This window comes from Amphiura filiformis, chromosome 17 (genome assembly GCF_039555335.1).
Source record: "Amphiura filiformis chromosome 17, Afil_fr2py, whole genome shotgun sequence".
In the NCBI taxonomy this organism is placed as follows: Eukaryota; Metazoa; Echinodermata; class Ophiuroidea; order Amphilepidida; family Amphiuridae; genus Amphiura; species Amphiura filiformis.
The window spans coordinates 12736981-12763475 of NC_092644.1; the positions used below are offsets into that span (position 1 = coordinate 12736981).

General features: G+C 37.1%; 1 protein-coding gene across 1 annotated transcript in view; it reads left to right on the top strand.

Moving 5' to 3' along the window:
- Positions 1-278: 278 nt before the first annotated feature.
- Positions 279-26495, top strand: part of LOC140136944 (serine O-succinyltransferase-like) — a 35795-nt gene continuing 9578 nt past the window's right edge. Inside the window, exons 1-11 of the mRNA XM_072158598.1 lie at positions 279-493; positions 2598-2846; positions 5025-5130; positions 6617-6830; positions 7862-7974; positions 8468-8588; positions 10596-10675; positions 12470-12619; positions 15975-16158; positions 18439-18592; positions 22846-22937. Coding sequence (XP_072014699.1) covers positions 2657-2846; positions 5025-5130; positions 6617-6830; positions 7862-7974; positions 8468-8588; positions 10596-10675; positions 12470-12619; positions 15975-16158; positions 18439-18592; positions 22846-22937 — 1404 coding nt within the window. The 5' untranslated portion in view covers positions 279-493; positions 2598-2656. The remainder of the gene's footprint in view (positions 494-2597; positions 2847-5024; positions 5131-6616; positions 6831-7861; positions 7975-8467; positions 8589-10595; positions 10676-12469; positions 12620-15974; positions 16159-18438; positions 18593-22845; positions 22938-26495) is intronic.

Consider the following 26495-nt stretch of genomic DNA (forward strand, 5'->3'; position numbering starts at 1 on the left):
CTGGATCGTTTTCGCCTGGTTTGCGCCCAGATGTATTGAGGGCGCGCTATACTCTCATTGAACAGGCAAAGTTCGCAAAACTAACAACGTTGTTATTTGCCAATAGCAATTAACATGATCCAAGGGGTCGAACATGAATTATTCATAACGGATCGATAACTGGCCTCACTTTCTAGCTAGTAAACCAGCGGAATTTTTCATAGGTTTTGCGTTGCTAATAGAACAACCGTGAATTTAGTGTCACCCCCTTGGTACAGGCTGTACTTAGCAATTGCAATGTTTTTATTTGCAATGACGTGACGCAATCACGCAGGTTAATTTATTGACTCTCTGACAAACTCTTGCAGACAAGGACAGGTCAAAAAGTGAACACGAACTTTACGCATGATCCTCTAGTCTCATAGCAAACAGTCATGACAGTAACAGATGTTTAACTAGTAATGCAGTAGAAACAGAACAGATGAAATCTTGATGAATGTTGGTGTTTTATGAGGTAAGCTTAAAATGCAAATGTTAATCTATTAATTATATTTGTAGTAACTACAAATTTCGAACGTTTGAGGACTTGTTCTCAAGTTGTAGCAGGTGCCATAGGGTGTCTTCAGTGTTAATTGTTTTCATTATAAATGTCGCAAAATATTTATTTTGACATTAGGGTGCTTGCACGAAAGGTTAAGGTTGATAAAAATGACCTGCATTCATACATACTCACGATATAACGATGTTTCTGATTGGATTTGCGCCCTTATTTGCTGGTCATAAATACCGTTTATGACCAGTATGCAGGGCATAAACAAGCTGTGTCACGCAGCGTTGGAACCCAATCAACACGATCCACGATTTGCTAGTGTTATGTGACATCGCCAAGCATGTCACCGCTACCCATCTCACGCTGGAGCACAAAAGATGACGCGTATCATGCGTTGACTCCCGGCCGTTGACCTCATGAGCCGAGCTGCTTCCTGCAAGTAGGCCTACTCATTTTCTATGAAGGAAAACGGTATGGAAATGTTATTTAAACTTGTAAACCCTTATTATTTTCATCTGTATTGAATTGCTAAGAATGTTGGGTATGTATGATTCATAGGATTTCGGGCATGATCGCTGTTTATGCCCTCGGCTCACGCCTCGGGCATAAACAGCGATAATGCCCTCAATCCTATGAACCCCTAATTGAGAGTCAGTCAAGTGTGGTGCAAACAAACTATTAGATTTTCAAATATTTTTGTTATTTTTCCTATTTGCTCCCTTACTTTATTTCTAAAATTGTTGTGATGAAAAGACATGTTCAGAAGTTCTTGGTTATCATTTATAAACACATTGCAAACACTTTCTTCAAGCTAGGGGTAGGGCTTTGGGGAAATAACAAAAATATCCGGGGGCCTCCCCGATTTGACGATGGGTTGACAAACACTTTGTAAAATTTTGCAATTTTACACAGAAATGAATGGTAAAAAAATAACACAATAACAAATAATAAGGACCTCCCTCACCGATTTTTGAAAAAGTCCGGACGATATACATGTTATTTTTTTTACTTGGCCTTATCATCCTCTGTGAATCTTTGGCGTGTTGCCAAACCCATGCTTTGTAAGGAATATTATTAGCACTCTGTTGGTGATATTTCATTTTCACGTGCTCCAATATTGTTGTTGTGCCTCCAGGGCTATTGACCTGTGGCTTGCTCAAGAAACACTAGCCACGAATTTGCGTTAGAGAATATGCTCAAACAACCTGTGGCGTACATGAAACCTCCCTATATTAAAGCCATATTATAACATTTCTTTAAAAATAGATTAGTATTCATTTTCAATAAAATGTTAGCATTTACTGTCAGATATGTCCCCTTTTAATTTTGAGCCAAACAAGTGAGGTAAAGCAAAGAAAATTGAATTTACAACTAGCGCCAATGCATGTTACTCCGGCGGTTGTAATATGGTACGATCCTGTGGCGTGTCTGTGTGTGTCCCGCACGCCGTGTACGTAGTACTGTGTTGACATCGCATACGCGTTCGAGTAACTTTTCTATCGTAAGAATAAAACGCTGATTCAGGCGGTTTATTGAAAATCTGGATTTTGACAAAACTACAGCACCTAAAGTCTTGATTTTTGCAGAGAATCTTTGTTTACTAAAGTACATTACAATCGTGTAAAAACCTGAATTTAAAATTTTTTTGAGGGCGTTCTTTTCAGCAAATGTTATAATATGGCTTTAAATAAAAACCTGTTTGACCTCTCCATATATTCATATATTGCTCACTTGTGTTTTCATATCATATTTTGTGGTGAAAAATGATTACGTGTAATTTGCAATCATTTTTGGAGCAATGCTTTCTTCGTACCGACGACTAAGTACAAAATGTACAATGTATGTATGTGAAACAGCAGCACCTGGATTACTAATGCAATAATAAATCTCGGAGTCACTTGCACAGAAGGTTCTATAACTTGAGAACAAGTCCTCAAACGTTCGAAATCTATAGTTACTACCCGGTGTTACTACATGTACAACTGGCCATTATACATGTATGGGTACGGTTTTTCTTACTTTTTAAAATACACATACCCCGGTACTTAGATTTTTCTATCTCTTTTAGTCTCTTTACTGCACAGGTACACATTCATACTAGATGCACAATCGGAATCCATCATCATCATGAAAGCTGCACGAGTAATAACACAGCTTCTTCCCAAGCAATTCAGTCGCTGCACTTCTTCATTGACCCCAAGTCTAATAAACACACAATATGCTGGTGGTACAACTGAACCTAGCACACCTCAAAGTCATGGACGTAGGAAGCTGAGTACGAGTATTGCAGTGAGCAAAGACATGAAGAAATCATCAGGTATGGCTTATTAGCAATATCAAAGTTTTTTTCACTCCATTCCCTAGTTCCAGTAACTGTAACTCAGTATCTTCATTTATCATTACGACGTTATTGGATACTGACTTACAGTGCACTGTAAAGACACCAGCTGTACAAATAAGAAACATCACAATATGTGGGCTCTTTTTTGGGCTCCAAAGATGTAGCTGAGGTTAATTGTCTCAAGGGGTTGGGCTAGTCCGAATAATCAGACCCAGAACAAAATATTAATTTTTGACATGATCCTGTTCTGGGTCTGAACTGTTTCCATATGAAATCTTGATGGCAAATTGGACAATAGAAGCACATGGTTCTACGTGACAGCTTTTTAATCCCTATTCATGTTACGTGAATCACGCTATTGTGGACCATCCTTCTGATACTTGAGTGTTTGGACAAGCGGTCTTTTGTCTACCTCTCTGTTTGTAAACAAACCAGGAGGTCGAAATCGTCCTCCTCGCCGAATACGAAAGTCAGCGTAATAGTACGGCACTAGGGTTGGGCATGGATGTCTTTGATCGCATTTGTATTTACTCACACAAGAAAGTTGAGATAAAGTTGATCTATCTTTTGGGTGGGTTCAACTTCCCCTGAGTTGGCAAAACCTGCAATTTCACCCCAGAATTTTGCTCTGCAAATTGCTTAATTTTCATGATTTGGATTTATCATATTCAGCAGCACTCTCCTTGTGATGTTTCTACTTTGTGTAGAGAGGGTCTGCACATCTCACGAGATAAGGTTAATTTATTGATGCTTGAACTTTGGATTTCTTACATGTACAGACATCCATATGTATCGATGCAAGACTTCAGATCCTTAGATGTCATTATGATAAAGACTGAAGTCTTGCTTGCAGGACTATAGGCCTACCCTGTGCAATAAACCAACCGGAATGGTATAACAATTGAAATGGCAGCCATGTTGGATAGCTTATGATGACAGAGGGACATGTTTCTAGATTGATTCCACAATCATTTATAATCAGGATTCGAATTCGTTTAAAAATTTTCCGTAGCAGTTTTTGGCTAATTCATCATAATCTGGATACTTCCCTATACTAAAGCACTATAAAAAGTGCTATACAAATGCAAAATTGGGGAGCAGTTACTTCAAAATAAGGAGCAAACTGCTATGCGATACAGCCGAATTCAAACCCTGTTTACAATACCTTTTTATTGCATTATCAAATCATGCCAATTTTTGATTTATTGTTATTCTTTCATCGCCAACTTGCGAATGCAAATATGAAAACATTGTATGAATGAATGCTGAACTTGAACTTTTAATTTCACCAAATTGATGAGTCAGGGTTATAGTGAATCATTACATAGCAGAATGTTATGAACGTGTGCGCATCCCTGGGTGCACAAATTCGGATGTGGTTATCACTATTTAAATGTGATTATTTGTTTGTATTTAGATTATTCTTATCATTAAAGGTAAAGTAGGATATGCAGCATGAATGTCAACAGCTCGATTGTAGTCATTGTGACTCGGCATTATTTTGGTTTAGTGCTAGACATAACACAAACCAAGGTTTGATTTTTTTCAAGCAAAAATATTTAAAATACTTGTAATATCCGTTTTAAAAGTTCATGCGTTGGTATGATATCCACCTCGCAATGTAAGTGCCCCAATAATAAAACTTTATGAGTGAGCAAGCTATAGGTGGCCCCCGGCCATCCGGGTACTTATTTTACATGACGCTACAGTGCCTACACTTACGCTTTTCAACCCACAATAGACCGTGGAGCAGTGCGACTAGTTGAAGACTTGTAGCTGAGCTTATTCAGTCGGTTTACATTTTGTTTTGACCTCGAATCGAGCTAACTTCTGGGCCGATTTCGGTAAAATAATACTTGGCGAAAATTGCATTTTATGTGAAGCTAAACACATGAACATGTAGAGGAGAGTCTTTATTTTAGTTGTTGGCTGGAGGCCCCATGTCGAGAAGTTATAGAAATGGTAGTATTTTGGCCGATTTGAAAAGGGACAAACCTCGGAAAACTACAAATTTGACTTCTGAATCGGATTTGTTGTCATAGGAGGTCAACGGCTTGTGACGTCACCTCCAGGGTCACCTCCGGGGTCACCTATTGCACACTCCCTGCACATACATGTATTAATTCCATATTCTACAATATTATTTGTTCACAGACTATTCCACAGCTGCCAGAGAGCTACCACAATTAGAAGTGCCTAATTATGACAGGGAATTGAAATTCAAGGGATTGGAAACAGACTTCCCATGTCTGTCTCGTCTGTGAGTATTGTTTGGGGGAAGAGTGGGAGTAGCAAACGAAAGTTGTTCTAAGCCGTACACCCCTGTGGGTGTTAAGATTTTGGACTTTCTACTGTTGGGAGACAATAACGATAATTGATCAACACTAAACAACCGAATTGCTATGTTTTGTGGATAAGTAGTAAGTTGATGAATTTAATATAACTTTCCTTTACTCATGCATTTGAATGCAAAACTGCAGATATAATGAAAGACAGAGATAAAAAGACTAGTTCGCATCTGAAATTCTGACAACTAGACAGAAAATGCCGTACTGCGCAGGTCGGCAACCAATCACGGCGTGCCTTTGCCCTGACGTCAAACGTGATTTAGTCTTTTTATCTCTGTCTTTCATTAATGTCCATGGATCTGGACTATTAATTCCATTGTAGTCATGTGAGAAATAGTAATAGGTTCCAAATTATCTTGGAGCTTTGGGAAAAGGTCACTTTGAGCAATGGTCGAGTTCCAATACCTTAAATTGACCATTGCCCAAAGTAGAGCACAGAATCAACATAAATATTATAATTGCATTATACAGTAGAACTACTGCATAGTGTGAAGCAGTATTGTAACAAGCCAACCTTGGGCCGAGTCATAAGTCAAGTCAGGTCATTTACTGTTTAACTTGAGTAAAGTCAAGTCCAGGCATTAGAATTTCCAGTCAAAACACTGGAACCAGATTTTTGTGATGTCAAAATTCCTGCAAATTTTTTTTAATTTTCAGCCCATTTTCAGGTGTCTAATTTGATGTGCCTTTCCAGCTTTTCTAATTTCCAGACTTTTTCATGAATGTGTATTCGCATGCCTGCAAGTCAGACATATTGGTTGGGCCAACTTGAGTAAATTTTAATTTGAGTCCATTGTTTTGCCTGGAATTTGTGTAAATGTCAAGTCTGTTTCAAGTCATAAGTGGAGACTCAGATCAAGTCAAATCATTTGAAGTTGTGAACCAAGTTGAGTCAAGTCAAGTTAAGCTACGGTGGCAAGTTCTCCGTATCACAGAAAAACAGAAAAATCCACAGAATTTAAGAAAAAAAACCGGAAAACACAGAAATTTGTGGAAAGCATGTTTTTCCTGGAGAAAATAAAAAATGAAGAAAAAATAATGAGAATGTGAGGTAAAAATAATGAAAATGAAGATATCAACCTCAAAACAACTAGAAAATTTAATGCAAGTAACTTCCTTTTATCCCAATTTTAGCTGTGTGCATTTTTTGTAGGCCTACCTAGCACAAGGGAATTCCATCCTTTCTAATGAAATCACAGAATTTAGTAGTTAAAAAACAACCCACGGAAAAGCGCGGAATTCGGTGTTTTAAATCACGGAAAACTTGCCACTTTAAGTTAAGCCAGTGAGTCAATGAATGTGGGATGGATTATTTTGCACACTGTTTTGTTGATGATTAATCATGGAATGAAAATCAAATTTGTTCAAAATGAACTATTTTCATATTTCTTATGACAGTCCAACAGCAGGTCCTGATGCTACTTATCAGAAAGTCACCACCGGATTCAAAGAATACCATCATAAGGAACCATTCTCAGTCAAATACAATGAAGGTATTCTACCCGAACTCACTATTGCCTACGAAACGTTTGGTACACTCAATGAAGACAAGAGTAATGCAGTCATTATTTTCTGTGGTCTTAGTGCTAGCTCACATATCAGAAGTCACAAGGTAAGATCATGATCATGGTGGAACTGTTTTTCATTTTGCTGTATTTTAGTGGCCATGTTTCTCTTCCAAAAAAAACTCAAGTAACATATTCATTCCATAAACCGCCCAGGGCGTTTAACAAAGTCAGTTTGGGTGAGCGCTTATTTTTTTAAAATTATTATTTACATAATTGTATGTAAAAAATGGTCCAGAATATGGATTTTATGTGTACGTTGATACACATGCAGTTGCATAGAGGATCATGTGTAATAAAGTCGCTAGTTGGGCACTTATAGGGGCATGGGCAGTTAATGGAACGAATACTGCAATTGTTTGTTGGCCTATCATAGTGTTGTCTGTATGTATATGTTAAAGCCATGATATAAAATTTCTGTCAAATTTTAATTTTGTTGTTCTTTGACAAAATTTTTTGTCAAACTCGTCCCAAAAGTATGTGAATAACTCAGTGCTAAATTGTTGGTCTAAACTATATAAAAGTTATATATTTAGAATGGTAAAAACTTGACGAATCCACCTGTGAAGTCGAATTTGGGCATGAGGCCCAAAAGTTTCCAGAATTTTAAGGGTTAAGACCAACCTTAACTGAACCGGTACTCCAATTGCCATGTTCATTTTACCATAATTCGCATACTATATGAATCACTGACCTGGCCTAATTTGCTCTCAGGTTTACGATATATATACCACTTCCAAAAAAATCTTCATTATTTTTAAGTACAAGTGGTGGTCTAGTGGTTATAGAGCGTCCGCCTCACGATCGGGAGGTCGCGGGTTTGAATCCTGGCCGGGCCATACCAAAGGCTTTTAAAATGGTACCTACTGCCTTGCCAGACGTTTGACATTGAAAGAATGGAGTAGGGAAAGTTAAACACATGGCTACCAGTGGACTAACCCCCAGCTTTTCTGCTTGCAGACATGTGGCCTAGGGTTATGAAACGGAGATAGGCGCCGCCCAATGGGCCAAAAGGCTTGGGAAGGATTTAACTTTTAACAAGTGTTCAATGAAATGTTAATGTATTCTTGTTCAACAGGATAATCCTGCACCAGGGTGGTGGGAGAAATTTGTCGGTCCGGGCTGTGCCGTTGATACCAATGAGTTTTTTGTCATATGCTGCAATAATCTAGCTGGTTGCTATGGAACCACGTAAGTTAAAAAGCCAAGAGCCTCCATCATAGTCTTTGGCAAAGACTATACTTGCGATCAAGGAGGGTGAGCACTGCAGTTTTCATTGCGAGTCGCAATCTAGGGCGGATGAGTAGCGAAGCTGCGAGTGGCGAGCCACTTCACCACTATGGTTTTCAAGAGTGTGTGGATCCCAGTAGCCACTATGGTTTCCTAAAGTTTGTAGTTTCCAATAGTTCCTAGTAGACACTATGGTTTCCAAGAGTGTGTGGTTCCTAGTAGTTTCTCTCCCTATGGGTAATATAGCTACACGGTCTGTAGCATAGACAACTCCATCTTAGATTTACGTCTGTGATGCAGAGTATGTCTGCTTCAAGGATTTGCATTTAATACATTCATGTGCTCATCTGTGTTCATGTCATTGTGTACTTTCATTCACTTCTTGATGCATTTGTGTTAAATATTTCATGAAATGTTAAGAATTATTTTTTGTTATCATTTTCTTGCAATCCAGAGGGCCATCGTCCATCAATCCTACCACAGGGCAACCATATGGAACCACGTTTCCTATTATATCTGTAGATGATATTGTACATTCCCAGTTCTTGCTGCTAGATCATTTTGGAATAGACAAGGTTAGTAGAGCTATGCTATCCAAAAGTTTTAATCATAATTCATCTTGTACATGTAGATGTCAGTGCAATTGTCATCACTGCCATTGCTATTATTTGGGACGAATATAACTAACGAGATAGGAAGCAATGCATTTTTACCATTGTCCACTGTCAACCATGTCTTAGGCCAAAAAAAAAAAAAAGGTTTGTCTCACGAACATTTGCCAAAAAAGCTAAGTGCTATGCTCTTTTTTTTTTTTTTTTTTTTTTTTTTTTTTTTTTTTTGGTTTAGAAGCTATGCTAATGCGTTTTTGTTTTGTTTTTTGGTTTTTTTAGCCTGAGACAAATGAAAATCACAAGACAGGTATTGGAAAACTACAAGTGGTCTTACAATGAAAGAGAAGCAACAAATTTACAATGTTAATAATAGATCCGTCTGGCTCATACCAGCTTTCATCAGAGCCGGTCGACATTGTAGGTAAAACGGCTCAATTGCCGGAAAATACGGGTTACAGCTTCGCCCCGACACCAACTCATTTTTTAGGGCATTCAGAGTAACCGAATCGGCGCACCGATGCAGTGCCCAATTCCTCAGCACAGTCCCCCCTGTTTTAACTATACGACTACGAACAATCATGTTGAAATAAACGGTAAAAACTTCGTTAAAAAACAGCTAAAAAAAATACAAAAATTTATGAAAACAACATGGCTTCACTCGATCGCAGAGTTCTCCGTGAGGCTAAGTCCTTTTATATTGCATCCACTTTGCTTCGCCGGCTTTACGCCTCCGTGCCGTTGCAAGGATGGCGTGAAACTAGCGAGACTGAGGCTACGGTGTGGGTTACGGGCTATCTGCAACACTAATGGCATACGCGCTGCCTGACATTTTCGATGGTTTTCTGACATTGAGGAATTCATTTTTACTACGTTGGTCGAACTATCGGGAACCGGAAAAATCGGGGAAAAAAAACCCTTTAAAAAGGCGGTCAGCAGCGTGAGACAAACGCGCTGTATCGCTTTCACATACTTATGCTTGCTGGTTCGTGAGACAAACCTTTTTTTTTTTTTTGCCTTATGTGGCATCATTATACAAATACCTCAATCAATTATTTCTTAAATTAAATTATCACACTTTCTATTGTGCACTCACTAAAAGAACATGCTTAGTACATGCACAAAAATTCAATTCTTAATATGAAAAAAAAAATTAAACTCATAGGTTGCATTAATGTGTTATGTGGCATCATTATACAAATACCTCAATCAGTTTCTTAAATTAAATTGTCACATTCTCTATTGTGCAATCACTAAAATAACATTCTCAGTATACGTACATGCACAAACATTCAATTCTTAAGGGGGTACTACACCCCTGCTCAATTTTGTGCCTATTTTTGCATTTTTCTCAAAAATTATAGCGCATTGGTGACAACTAAGATATGTATATTATAGGGGCAAGGACTACAACTACTGCACTGGAAATTTTATTTCAACACAGACAACAGTTGTGGAGTTACAGTCAAAAATGAGGGAAACCAATATTTGATCAATAAATCAATAACTACTTGCCTTGAGTTCCTGAATTTTCAGTGCAATAGTTGTAGTCCTTGCCCCTATAATATACATAGCTTATACTTGTCACCAATGCGCTATAATTTTTGAGAAAAATGCAAAAATAGGCACAAAATTGGCCAGGGGTGTAGTACCCCCTTAATATGAAAAAAAAAATCAAACTCATAGGCTGCACTAATGTGGCAGGAATTGTTACACAAAGTAAGCCAAAATTCAAGAAATTATGTAAAAATCTGAAAAAAAAAGAAGTTTACATTACATATTGACCTAATTTAATGAATTTTGACCCATTTTGTGTATCAATTCCTGCCAAATTAATGCAACCTATGAGTTTGATTTTTTTTTCATTTCCTAGTATTTCGAGCTTGCTCTGACTACCATACCATCTTCAAATATTATTATTTCCAGCTGTAAAATTGTTTTAAATATGTAATTTTCAATGTTTCCATGTGCCAGGTATATGCAACAGTTGGCTCATCTCTTGGTGGTATGACATCATTATTATCACCAGCTCTGTATCCAGACAGAGTGGGCAGGTATGTACAAGGATGAAATAAAACATATCAAAGAAATTTATAGTATTGACTTAGTAAACTACCAACAGAAGGTGTCGTGATGGAAGATTCCTACCAAACTTCCCAGGTAGGTCTGCATTATCTTAAACATGCAAAACTTGTGTGAATATTTCCACATTAGCTTAAATTGCCCAGGTCATTGGTCAGGTGGTCAATTCCAATACAATACTGGAATTTTCCACCTCTGTATCTACTGTGAAATCTACTGCACATAGAGCTATGCAATGCATTTTACTAAGGGGCTGTGCAATAATTATAAATAATAAATAAATACATTTTGGAGCCCTGGGGGAGGGTAAAGTTGGGGGGAAGAAATTTTGGCAAGCCCAAAAGTGGGGGAAGCAATTGTTGGCCAGCTGAGAGGTGGGGGGGGGGGAGCAATCTTTGGCACACATTCATGGTGCGCCTTTTAAATAAAATGCTCTTAAATACCTTGGGAAAATAGTACGCAACGCTTTAATATGCAAATTTTCCTGCTTGCTGCACTCGCAACATATATCTAGACCATTTAAGGTTTGCAAATTGGGATGTGGCATGTGTAAAGGGGGGGGCGTAAAGATTTTTTGGCGGGCCGAGGGGGGGACAAGCAATTTTGGCAGGCTGTTTGAAGTTTTAACCCCCCCCATAGGGGGCTCATAATTATTGCACAGCCCCTAATAATGATAATCTCAAACAAGCCAATTTGCAAGAACACAGTTTTACTATAGTATAGTGACTTTAAAATATGTATTGGGTACAATGACTTACTCTACAAATTTGGAACAACTTTTGAGCTAAAGAAGGTTATAGACCTTTTCAAATCAAAATTGGCACAATGAATCAAGCGGAATCACGTACCCTTTTGAGTGAAAACACAACGTATTTAGCCAAAATCAACATGAGTCATCACAGGGAAATACTTTCTAAAGGTATTGAACTAAAACTTCCACTATTTGGCACTTCACAATGTGACAATAAAAGAAAGAAAATTGCACATGTTTGTCGTCTGCGGCCAGCGTTCGAAATAGGGCCGGTCAGCCGGCCATTGGCCTGTAACTTTTTGGCCTGGCCGGTAACTTTTCTGACTGGCATCTAGTTGCCGGCCCGGCTGGCCGGTAACTTTTTAAGGTCAAGCCCGGCTTGCCTGTAACTTTTTGAAGCATATTTCGAACACTGTCTGCGGCACATTTGATTTGGGTTTTCGTGTGGTTTTCGCAATATAAATATCAATCTCTTTCCATACCCAACGCTTGACCGTGTCTTTCACACAGATTTGTGTTCAGATGTAATAGTTGCGTTTGTGTTAGCGTTGATGACCCGGAATTGTAAACGGGGTCGTCCATAACAAACTTAGATTTGAAAAGGTCTATTGAACTATTTCAGTAGACCATTTTGCATTCGTAGTCTCAATCTACAGTAATTGCTACCATTGAAGGTTTCTTTGCTTCACAGAGAGTTGGATTTGTGGGGGGGTAGGCCAGCGAAGTTTCTACCAGAAAGAACAGGGCGGGCAACAATTCTTCGCAATATGGGCGATATTTTGATGAAGTATACATGAATACTTTCGCGCGCAGCTGTGAATTAATTTTTTCATCACAGCTTCGCACAAAGTGGAGTATACTTCGGACTCAAGTCCCATCTCCATGTTTACATTGTATACGCACTGAAGTGGCAAAAAGTGCCACCCTTCTCTGCAAGCAATTGCACATACACGTACTGATCATTATATATGTCAATTATTTTCTTTCTTTTTTTTTCCCTCTTTTTTTTTCTTAGGGCCATTTGTATCTCCTGTTGTGCCCAGACACATCCTACTTCCATATCACTGAGGTATCTTCAGAGACGTGCAATAATGACAGATCCGAACTGGGCAAGAGGTCATTATTATGGAGAATCATACCCTAGGATGGGTATGAAATTAGCAAGGTATGCTGGGTGTGGGGGTGTGTGTGTGTAGGGGTGGTGTCAGGACACGTCCTACTTCCATATCGCTGAGATATCTACAGAGAAGAGCAATAATGACGGATCCAAACTGGGCAAGATGTCATTATTATGGAGAATCGTACCCTAAGATGGGTATGAAACTAGCAAGGTATGTTGTGTGTGTGTGGGGTGGGGTGGCTGGGTGTGGGTTAGGGTGTATGGTTTGTGTGGGGGTGTGCCAGCATATCTCTAGAGCAATTATGACAGGTCCAAATTGGGCAAACTGGGCAAGTGGTCATTATTATGGAGAATCATACCCTAGGATGGGTATGAAACTAGCAAGGTATGTTGAGTGAGTGGGGGTGGGGGGGGGTATGGGGAGTGTCAGGACACAACCTACTTTGTATCTCTGAGGTATCTCCAGAAAAGGGCAACAATGACAGATCCTAACTGGGCAAGAGGGTATGAAGCTATCAAGGTATGTTAGCTTATGTTGATGTATGTGTATGTTTTGGGGGATGGCTGGTGTTTTAGGACATTGCACTAAAATACCATTTTTCCAAGGACATTTTTTTATTCATACCCCAGAAGGGGTGGTAAAACCCATTTTTATCATAAAAAACATGACTGGGTACCACTGGTATTACTATTCTTTTGAGGACCACAGGTTCAGTGTTGCTTTAGTAATTACTATCCTTCCAAGAACAAACACAGGCACACAAAATATGTGGTTTTCTCATAGACCCTGGATTTCCAGGGTCTATGGTTTTCTATTAAAAAGAGAAGTACAATGTACATGTAATGAGAAAGTTTGAAAATACAAATAAACACTTAGCCATGCAGGGATATTAAGAAACAGACACTTTAAACATATGTTGCCACCTCTAGCTTCCCCATCATGTTGCATATGGGATATTTTGACCTCCATGCATGAAACTCTTTTCGATCAAATTTCTTTAATCACATAATATGAGCTGATAAAATGCAATTCATTGTGCCAAAATAACACTGCTAGTTATAAGGTGAGGTTTTTGGGGTGATACGGATTATATGATACGAGATATATCATGTCAGTAAATTGGGGGCTCTTATCCAATGATCACACAGGAAACTACTTGATGGTATGATAAAAGTACTTGTAACTTGCCACACATACATGTACATGTGTTATCATTTGTTTATGTTGTTATAAAGTCTGTGCATGCATGTCGAGTCTGTTCTTGCATCATATGGAATGACTCAGCTGTTTCTGTAAGGACAAGTCTAGTGCTATCTACAGCCTGTAGTACAGGAATGTGAATTGCTTACATAGCAAACAGAGTTCATCTATTTCTATCGCTTTATTGAGATACTAGTAGTCTGTTGATACGCCAAGGTCATGTTTGTTTTGATATCTGGGCATAGACCCGGAACTGACTACTGAGAGCTTAGGGACTGTTCACAAACACTTGTTAGGGGGGCCTGATGCAAAAAGGGGGGCCCTGAAAATTGTTGACCCTCCTAAGGGGGGCCCTGAAAGAAAAGACCACAAATTTTCATGGGAAAATTGAGTTTATATGCTTTTCTATGGGGTTGACCCATAATTTTCTTGTCAAAAAGGGGGGCCCTGAAAATTTTGAGGTCTCAAAAGGGGGCCCTGAAAAAATGTTGCGATGAAAATTTTTTGCATCAGGCCCCCCCCTTACAAGTGTTTGTGAATGGTCCCTTACTGATATTGTTGGTAGCATATTGGTGCTTGTAGTAGAGCACGGTTGGCCAACCTTTTTGGAAATACTGGCCACACTGTTAATAGCTGTTAATGCTAAAAAAAATTGCCTTAAATTTGATGAAAACTGTACATGTTTTAAAAGCACATAACTAGTTTTCTGAAATTTTAAAATTAGGACCTTATAATATTTTTATACCTTAATAAAATGTCCAAACTTTTGTTCAAAGTTGAAAAAAAAAAGTCTAATTTTGATCCTTTTTGACTCATGATTTTAAAATAATTGAAAATCCTAAAATTTCTGATTCATCAATTCACTCGATACAGCACTTTGATGACATATGGGGGATGATATTAGTCCCACATAAATCCAATATGTATTTATTTGTATTGGATTTTTGTTGCGTAGGACTTCAGAATGACAGTGAAATTACGTACTAATGGGATTTGCTAAGTATCAAGTAACACAAAATATATTATTACATTTATTATTAATCACAGGATTGGTGAGGAGAACTATGGTAGCAAGACTCTGTACACAGATTTAAAAATGCTCTTGCTTTGACTAAAAATGTAATTTGATCATTCAAAAGTGGATAAAAGGTTTTTTAAATTAAAAAGGGTTTTTAATTAAAGTTTGATATGCATGCATTGTTTAATTATGCCGTCTTTCACATTGGAAGCATACGGTGTAAAGCAGTTGCCTCCCAGATAAAATGGCTATATCTGTTATTTAGGGACCGTTCACAAACACTTGTAAGGGGGGGCCTGATGCAAAAAAATTTCATCGCAAAAATTTTTCGGGGGCCCCCCTTTACAGACCTCAAAAATTTCAGGGCTCCCCCTTTTGGACATGAAAATTATGGGTCAACCCCATAGAATAGCATATAAACTTAATTTTTCCAGGAAATTTTGTGATCATTTTTTTCAGGGCCCAGGAGGGTCAAAAATTTCAGCCCCCCCCTTTTTGCATCAGGCCCCTAACAAGTGTTTGTGAATGGTCTTACAGCATTTTGACTGTGAGGAAACTACCCTCCATTCCAGAAAAATACAGCACTAATTTTAGGGGAATTAAAAAAAATGTTACCAGGATTTAAATTTTTTATCAAGTTCTGCCTCATGATAACATTCATTTAGTACCAACTGGAAGAGAAAAGGTTCGCTATTTTACTAATTTCTTGAAAAAAATCAAAAACATACTTTTTTGGCATGTATTAATGACAACCCAGTTACAAAATGCAAAGACTTGGAACAAGTCTAAGCATTCAAAATCTTGAGTATATGCCAACATTTTGCTGTAATTTTCACTGTTTTGTGTTACTTCAATTACATGATTGGATATAAGAATAAATCATGTCTTTTCCAAAAATTAACCTGCATAAATTAGACTTTGTACAAGTCTAAATACCCTAAACATGCACATTTTTGCTCTTTATTTCATACATTTGTCCAAATTTAACTTTTATTGCCAGGTATTACTAAGTGAATGATTAGGATTGAGCTGTGTTTTATTTGGTAGAAGTTAATCATACTTTTTTAATCTCAAAAGATTAGTGCTGTAATGTCAAAATTTGTTTTAAATTGCCTACTGTATTTTATGTGGGTGAGCTGAGCAGATAGGGCTTCACTAATCTTTTGGTTTATTCTATACAGAGAGATTGCTACTATCACATATCGTAGCGGGCCAGAATGGGGAAACAGATTTGGACGTAAGAGAACTCATAATAATGCATCTCCATCACTGTGTCCGTATTTTGAGATAGAGGAGTATATAGAGTATCAGGGTGAAAGTTTCAGCACCAAGTTTGATCCCAATTCTCTTCTGTATATTTCAAAGGTTGGTACAGTTTTGGCTAGGATAAGGCCAAAAAAAAAAGTTGTTTGTTTGTCCTCCACCGCCTGCTCCTCAGATTAAGGCCTGACCAATATTTTTATTTATTTATTTATTTTTTTTTGAAAAAAACAACAACATTTTTTCAAATGATATAATATATGTCTATTATTATTAATGACTTCAAAATACATTGTATTTATATCCATGTATCAATATAAGGCCCAATCTGGGACTTGACGAACCCTGGGACTTTAATGAACCCTGGCCGTAGTGGTGAGAGTCGAGTGCATCGACCACTACTGATACCAACCCGTCCTCCTATCTTCATCTAAATCAAGTCCCAAATTGGGCCTTATACATGTATTGATACATGGATTTAAATCCAGCTCTAGCTAGGTCCAGGATTAGAGACCAGGAATACACAAAATTCGAGAAAAAAATCCGCCCGCCTGCACTTCCTCTTTCAAATCTGTGGAGGACAAACAAACAATTATTTTTTTGGCCTAAGTTGTGGGCTTAAATCTATAATGGGCTATTCCAGTTGAAATTCATATATCCCCGAAGGAAAACACAACCTTAATCTTTCACACAGTGCAAATTTCAAATGGGGTTACCTAAATGTGTGACTCTATTTGAAATTTACACCCCATGTGTGGGAGATTAAGTTTATGAGAGTTTAATGCACTGCGTGCTAGCCATGCGCTTCAACGGAAAAAGTTTGGAAATATTTTCTCAAAATATCAAGAGCTATCTTAAGAACTACTGAACCAATACTAGGCTTGTTTGTACTCATTTTAATGCATTTTTCATGCTGATTCCAAATATGGTCATGAAAATTTGCATTTCTGAAATTTTTGAATTAAAAACAAAATAACCATGTCGTCTGCAGTCGACACCCGCGTGAAGAGAGTTAAGATTATGTTTTCCATAGGGGGTGTATGGATTCAAACTGGAAAAGCCCGATGGTAAACACAGTCAATTGAGGACACACACATGTGAAATCGCTGTGTTGCAGTGGACATTGTTAATAGATAATAGATTAAAAGTAGCGTAAAGATGCAACGTCCGCTATTGGAGATGTAGGGTAAGTCCACACTCGGCAGCCAATAAAAATGGGCAAAAGGCCAATATTGTTAAACATGTATGCCTGCAGATAAGGCAAGTAAACGTCCCAGTAGTGTATCACTGTCCATGTCTACCTGTGGTTGTGTATGTGGGGTGTGTTTGTATGTATGTCACACAACTGATACATACTTGGCATATATTTATGTTATTTTAAGGGATCTAGAATGAGCGTTTATTGCGTTTCGACAGTATTTTTTGTGGGACATGAGAGCACCTCAGACCTATCAAATTGCATTCTGAATACGAAGCATGTCTTTCTGATATCAAATAATTTTCATTTTTTGAAAATCACAATATAATACAAATTTTATGAAAAATTATAAAAAATTGATATATTTCAAATTTTGGATATATAACAGTCCTCGAAGTAAATTATATAAATCTATTGATATATTCTTAAAGTGTATGTGGCTGGGAGGAAAAGCCGACGGTCAATTGAAAATTTTGACATTTCATATTGAAGATATGGATTTGTTTCCCAAAAAGACCTAATTTTTTTTTTGGTGTTTTGGAAAAAAAAATCCATATCTTCAATACGAAAGGTCAAAATTTTCAATTGATCGTCGGCTTTTCATCCCACCTACATACTCTTTAAGTATAAATCATCAGATTTTGTAAGTTTACTTCGAGTACTGTTAAATATCAAAAATATCAATTTTTAATGATTTGCCATAAAATGTGTATTAAATTGCGAATTTCAAAAAATCAAAATTATTTGATATGAGAAAGACATTCTCCGTATTCAGAATGCAATTCGATATGTCTGATGTGCTCTAATGTCCCAAAATAAATACTGTCCAAACGTTCATACCCCAGCCCTTAAGTGAAGAGAATGCAAAGAATAGTTCATATGATGTTATTTTGCAAAGCTAAAGATCTATTGCACTGGCTGACATATCGCATAAAATCAAACCTGCGTCACACTATGCTATGCAAAACGATTGGCGAATGAAGTGCTGATGTGATGATGATGTGATTCAGTTAGCCAATCGGAACTCCACTTCATGTTCACGCCATAAACTGCACCAAATTGGGCAATGCAAAAGGTCTTCGCAAATAGGTGTAAGATGTATGAAACTGTAATACACTCATTTGTAACGGTTGTTTTTGATATTTTATTATTTCTTTTGAACCATATTCTTCTTTAAATCACTTCAGGCCATGGATTTATTTGATATGAGTGAAGGCTATTCATCTCTTCTGGAGGGTGTGTCTAGAGTCAAGTGTCCAGTTATGATAATTGGTGTCCAAACAGATATCCTTATACCATGCTGGCAACAAAAGGAGATAGCAGATCTGCTGAAGAAGTCAGGTAATTTGCAGTAGAAATAGTGATGTAACAGGATTAATTACCATAGCGACCAGTCAAAACTACTTTTTAATATATTGCCCTGCACTCATCACAATGTCATGTGTCTGTGTGCAATCATAGATTGAATACAATACCGCTCTTTTCAAAGACACTAATCGTACATTTGCAAGTGAAACATACATGGACTCGGCATAATGTGAAATTTCTATAGAATTAAAATAAAACACTTAGTTGGAAAGATTGTTTTCCTGACCACATGCTGTTTTTCCCCATATGACTATTGTTCTTTTAAAAATGCTATAGACTTCTTCTCAACAAAATGAGTACAAACAGCAAAAAACTCTTACATGTACTCGCTCGACTTGCAGTTTTTACAGCTTTCATAAATAGTTTGGTTTTATAACTGACTCCTTCCTACCCTTCTGTGTGACAAAACTGCATGGAACTGCAATGCTCATCAAAATGTGTTGGGACACTTTGGGAAAAGAGATGTTGAAATGGAGGTTTATTTGGTCTCAAGTGTAAACCTTTTCGTAACACCCCAACCCTCCTCCTTCCCCACTAATCAATGCTGGGTGCGACTAGGCGTATGTGACTGAAAAAGTAGAATTCAACATTGATGGGGGAGTGGGGGGCTTATTAACATTACCCTATCAAAAGTGTCCCAACACTTTTGACGAGCATTGTGGTTCAAAATATCATTGATGTTTTTAAGAACATAGGAGAAACGTAATCAATTTTTAACTCCCTCCTCGAGGTTCCTTCCCTAATGAAAATAGCGGGTATGTATGCAATATGATGTCACTCACTATTTATTCTTATTTCAATAAAAGTCTCTCCTCCAAGGGACAATTTCCCATAATACAATAAGACTGGTGGTAGGTATAATAATCTGGGGTGTGAGTGACCACAGATCAAAAAATCTGAAAAAATCTGAAAAAGTCTGAAAAAATCTGAAATTTGGAAAGCTCCTATACGTTTGTACAGAGGAAGTGCAGAAAAAGATATAAAAATCGAAATCAAAAAATCTGAATTCAGATTTTAATCTGAACTCTCACACCCCTGAATAATAGAGAGATCGTAATTTCCAAACGTACGTATCGAACATACGTGGAATCTATTCAACACAGGGTCTTAGCTAGAAATTCAGGTTTGCCCGTCATTTGAATAAATTTGCCTGTTCGAATTTGAAAAAATTAAACATTAAAAACATTTACCTGACTTCTACAGCCTATTGGGGGTTCAAAGAGGCTTTTCTAAACACCTACAATTATAATGTAGGATCTGTCAAAGGCATTAATTTTGCCCGTCCCAGGAGCAAACTCCCCGTCTAAAATGACGGCCAGACAGGTGGCTAGCTGAGACACTGATTCAACACCACTCTCCTGTGACAGGATTTTAAATAGATTCATGTACGTTTGATGCTACGTTTGGAAATCGCAATCTCTCTAATGATCATGGTTGTAGAGACCTGTCCTCTGGCATCTATCCTCCAACCAGGGGTCGCATTTAAGGAGTTTGCGTGTCCAGGGACTCCTTATTTTTTGATTTTGGCCATTTTGGACTCCTTAAATCACAAGTTGAAAGCGACCAAAGGGTCTGATAAAAACTGTATGGACTCCTTAGTTTTACGATGCACGGAGGCGTAAATCAGTATAAGAATCGTCGATCAAAAGTAAAAAATAAAAAGATCAGTAAATCTTCCAAATCACCATAGGCCAATGACACTAATAATTTCACTGGAATATTTGACAAGTTCCAAAGTTTAGAATTTCGGACAGGTCGACTCCTTAAATTCTCATTGGACCCCTTAAATGTTGGTTTTGCAGGTACCAATTAAAAAATTTAATTGGACCCATTGATTTTTTGTGCTCGCGTTACCCCTGCCTCCAACAATAGCTGAACTTTTGATTGTTACTCATAGACTAATACAGACTATTCTCTAACAGTCAAAGTCCCCATGCATTGTACGCTGTGAATTCTTGCATATTCGTGATAGTGCCGTGTCTAACAATTACGCCAGCATTGCGTGCCTAATGCGATAAAGCATTGCGTGTCTACGCGTTTACACAAAAGACAATAAATATATGCGGTACATGAGTAGCAGTTTTGCCTGGTCCATTATCGGGTTACGCTGAGATTTTGACTGTTCAGAGTTTGTCTGTATCTCTTTAGTCCGTGGTAATATATTCCAGTTTCCTTATTGCAGGTGGTCTATAAAAAGTGATTATGAACGTTAAGAACTTAAACCTATTATGTAGACATTGAGATATTTTAAACCCAAACCATATCTGTCGTGTACCCATATGCACAGAGTTGTAAATAAACGTGAGGGACAAGATCATTATGGTTGTCTTATTTTATATTGATATTTAATTTATTTTGAAATATTTATTTCAAATTTCAGAATCATTCCAAAAGTCAAACCTGAAGATAAAAATGATACTAAATGAAATTACTGTTTTAATACAAACTCAGATCATTTTGATGTTACAAGCACATCAACATTGGGCTATTCCAGTCGAAATCCACACTACAGGGTGTATCAAAATGATTGGTACCGAAGACTTCTAATGTTTTGCCGATTTTTTTTACTATTTTTGTGCCAGTTTGTTGTTAATTATTTAAATATTTGTGATTATAGTAGTTTTATCTTCTCTAAAAATTTTAGATCATAAAGATAGCACATTCTATTCAGAAGTTATATAGGTGTTTTTACACTTTTCATCGTAACGCTGGATCAGTAGCACACCATTTCCAAAGCTCTATTTTACTGCAAATATACCTTGTGAGGATGATATATTGAAAATCATGGAAACGTTTAATATTTTCCTTGCTTATTTCTTCATTCATAATACATGTATATATAAATATAAATTTGTTTCTATAGCTCACCTGTAATGGGTTTGAGCACTCTAAATTACAAAGTTAAGCAGTATACAGACTTTTTATTGTCGTACAATATTGTATGTACAATATGTACGTTATTTAATCTATTGCCATTCTATTTCAGTAATGTTTAAGTTCTAACGAATGTTTGATGACGTAAAATCGATAATATATTTCTGCTAGATATTGTATGCAACATATTATCGATTTTTCGTCATCAAACATTCGTTAGAACTTAAACATTACTGGAAATAGAATGGCAATAGATTAAATAACGCATATATTGTACATACAATATTGTACGCATAATACTGGAGTCTGAAGCGCTTAAGTCACTTGTAAAGTACACTTGTTATAAATGTTATAATCAATATTTATTGCTTGAGAGTAATATTATTGACTTGAATAATTTAGGTGGGGTGAAAGACGTTTCTGTATCCATCCAGGGCTGTGATTTAAATTGTATTATTGAGATTACTAAGTAGATGGTGTGGCAGAATGGCTATAGACTGTAGACAGTGTAGGTTAGTTTACACCTGGTAAATTTATTGGAATGGCTCCACAGTATTCCACACTTCAGTGTGCATTCATAGTTAAGAATCACTAGTCGACACAAAGCTATGGAGAAGTGCAGAGAAGATTTAGGAGAGCTATAACTTGCAATGCTTCAAAATTTGATATGGGCAGTTACAGAATGGACCCATCCCAGGTGTTTTAGTTCTTTCAAGATAGGGCTTCACCTCACACTGCCAGAGTCGTAAGGCAGGGACTTAAGGAACTATCTTTCTAAAAGCATGTGTAAAGCAATTTTATGTTATGTATACTGAGGTGAGATATTGAAGAGTATGCATGCAGTAAATGGTTCAAGCAGTGAACCTATTCATCTTGTGTTGTATAAGTCAAACCATGATTACGTCGATCTTCGTTTTAATGACACTAGCTCCTAGATGCATCAACCTATCAACTTCAGATTAATAGATCAATAAGTTAACATATGCCCCTTTCTATTTATAGTACAAAAACTATATTAATTAGCAATTTTATATTTATGAAAATGTCACATAGCCCGGTACCAATCATTTTGATACACCTTGTACCCCCTGGAAGATTTTGGAAATATCTTCCACAGAGGGAGTATGTTTTTTAAATGTAATTGGTCAGAGTTATTCATTTTGAAACCCATACTCCCCCTGTATTATGGCTTTACCTATATCTTCCACAACTGGAGTATTTCAAATGGAAGTTACCCAATTGTGTATTCTATTCCAAATTCATACTCCCTCTGTGGCAGACTTTAGCAAATCTTCCACAGGGGAGTGTGGATTTTAAATGTAAGAGTCCATTGTATTTTTTTTTAATTCCAGGTAACACAGCAGTTACATACTATGAGTTAGATTCCTTATATGGACATGACACCTTCCTTCTAGATTTAAGCAATGTTGGCAGTGCAGTAAAGGTAAGGTAATAATATGGAAATAAACATCTCAAAAAAAGTAACTGACCCCCTTAAATAATGACCGTTATTCAAAAGCGGGTGATTGTATTACAAATCTGTCAAATGCGTTGGAAGCAGAATTTATTTCTGCACATTTTGACACCTCATTTGTAGCAATTGACTAAATATTGACGTCACAGCGTACATTTAAATCAATGTAGCCCAAGATCTGAAAGTTGCAGTAAATTCTATTGATTTTGCATTCAGTTTAAGGTGGTACTACACCCCTGACCAATTTTGTGCCTATTTTTGCATTTTTCTCAAAAATTATATCGCATTGGTGACAAGTAAGATATGTATATTATAGGGGCAAGGACTACAACTACTGCACTGAAAATTCAGCAACTCAAGGACAATAGTTATTGATTTATTGATCAAATATTGGTTTTCCCTCATTTTTGACTGTGTAACTCCACAACTGTTGTCAGTGCTGAAATAAAATTTCCATTGCAGTAGTTGTAGTCCTTGCCCCTATAATATACATATCTTACTTGTCACTAATGCGCTATAATTTTTGAGAAAAATGCAAAAATAGGCACAAAATTAGGCAGGGGTGTAGTACCCCCTTAATGGAAGGAAATCTGTGTAATGATATCTGAGCGTTTTTGTATTGTAAATATGTGTATGTAAGTGCAACTTTCAAATCAGGACCTCACTCCATTAAATTGACAGGTGTTTTATTGTTTTCTGAGCTATCGTATCAAATGAGGTGTTAAAATGCGCAGAAATAAATTCTGCTTCCAACACATTTTTCAGATTTGCAATACAATAGCCCCTTTTTGAATAATGGCCATTGTTTAAGGGGGGTTAGTTACTTTTTTTGAGATGTTTACTAATTGCACATATCGACCCCCTATATTAACCCCTGTTACATCTCGTTTTTACAAATTAATATAAAACTTTTTTTTACTCAAGAATTTTTTTTGTTACGTGGTCCGAAAATATTTGGGAAAAAAAAAAAAGCGTTTTGGGGGCTTTTCTCCAAAAATTAGCATTTTTTGCCCAACTTTGACCTCACAGATGACTTCATCAAGTCTTTGCTATTCTAAGTTAAAGTCAGTTTCAGAACTGGTGTCTTTATTGCGCATGGTGCCTCTTGAACTTGTAGACTCGTAAAAATAAAACGGTACTTGCATTTCACCTCAATGTTTCACAAAAGGTAATTATAGAGTGTGGCATTTATAAAAACTTTCAACAATGGGAAAGTTCAACTTGGTTCTCAATAAAACATTGAATCTTTGTCCTATTGCACTATTTTTGACTCACCCTGTAAAAATCCCAAGTTTGTTTAATCAGTTCCAGGTTGCAAGGCTACAGATGAAGCTTGGATAACTGGAGAGGCAAGAGGCATGATACTAACATCATCTGAAATGGAAGGCTTTCTTTTACCTGCATTTCTTACAAAGAACAAGAATGGTGCCCAAACTAGATGCACCATGCCTAGAATTATACACATCTTGTTAAATCCAATTGCATTAAATAAAGGCACTGCTACAAATGGTGAAGCTAAATACGGAAGGGTGAGGCCAACATTGCCCATTCCTATCACTCGGCCATACGCAGTTTGGTACTCGTTTTCTGCAAGGCCTGATAGCATGCTCATGGTACCGTATCGTGCTGATGCAGTTAAGTATATGTAGAATGCAAAACAGATGAGCCTGTGATAGGTGATGGAACAAATGGGAGCAAAATGGATGGCAATGAACATAGAGCTATGTAAGGCAGTATATATACAAATATGCTCTGGGTAACGTTGGTTGTATTTCACACTGATAACATTAGCAGCATTCATAATTTTGAAGATAAAATTCATAATTTTGAAGATAAAATTCATAATTTTGAAGATAAAATTCATAATTTTGAAGATAAAATTCATAATTTTGAAGATAAAATTCATAATTTTGAAGATAAAATTCATAATTTTGAAGATAAAATTCATAATTTTGAAGATAAAATTCATAATTTTGAAGATAAAATTCATAATTTTGAAGATAAAATTCATAATTTTGAAGATAAAATTCATAATTTTGAAGATAAAATTCATAATTTTGAAGATAAAATTCATAATTTTGAAGATAAAATTCATAATTTTGAAGATAAAATTCATAATTTTGAAGATAAAATTCATAATTTTGAAGATAAAATTCATAATTTTGAAGATAAAATTCATAATTTTATGATATGATATGATATGATTTTATTAACCTGCACAACATCGCGGCCAAACGGCCGAATTGCATTATACAAGAGACAATAAACAAATATTATGAAAGAAATCAAATACACATAATTATAAAGCAAAAAAAAAAAGCAACTTGGCATGGAAAAACAGCAGAGAGATGCAAAAGGGCACAATGGGAAGCCACCAGCACACAAGCTACTACTGCTTATTCAACAGATTAATGTAGTAGGGAATGGGGCTTTCAGCAAATCTGCTTGTGCGTGCACGCAATTTGGAGATATGGGTTGCATTTCTCAGCTGTCTTCCATGGACTTCACTTCTACTAGGAGGGAGCAACATGTTGGCACGCTCTGATTTAGCGTTTATTGCGAACTTAAGCGAGTGTTGTTCCCTCCTGGCAGAGAGAGAGTCTAGCTTACATACACTAACTGCATTATCATACGAAATATAATTAACACCCAAAATGATTCTACATGCCCTTTTTTGGACTCGCTCAAGTGTATTTGATTGTTTCACAGTGAGCGATGAATGCCAAATGGCATCAGAGTATTCCAACAGGGGACGTATGTAACCAACGGTAAACTGTGGTCAGCTCCGAAATGTTGAAACCAAAACGTTTCAGAGAACGGAGCATGAAGAGGCGTTTGTTAGCACACTTGCACATGTGATCCACCTGGGCATCCCATTTAAGATCTTGCTGTATGAAGATGCCCAGGACTTTGGCAGATGAAACAAAAGAAAGCAATGAATGGCCTATCTTCAGAATGGGATGAGAAGGTGGGTTTCTCATGAAACAGATTTGAATGGCTTGACATTTGTCAGGGTTGAGTTTCAGGTGGTTACTTACAGACCAGTCCAGGAAGTCATCAAGATCAGACTGAAGGTTGCCTTTCTCACTACACGCACGGTTCTCAACGAATGTGAGATCGTCGACATATTTCCAGTAGTGAGAACTGCAACCTTCAGCAGCGTCGTTGATGACAGCCTGGAAAATGATGGGACCAAGTTTGGTACCTTGCGGGACACCAGCACACAGGGGCATACTCAGATAAGGTTTGGTTATATCTCACACACTGAGTGCGATTATTGAGGAAACTGCAAACCCAAGGAACGATAGCCCCCCGGACCCCCAAAGCAATCAACTTTTCAACAGCTATATTGTGGTTTACCAGGTCAAATGCCTTGGAGAAGTCCGTGAGGACTACCGTTCCTACATTGTTGCGTTTGTCTGAACCTTGGAAAAGTGTGTGCACAAGATTGATCAGGTAATGGGATGTTGATATACCACTGACATTCCCAAATTGATTAATGTCTATGTATGGTTCAATATCATACAC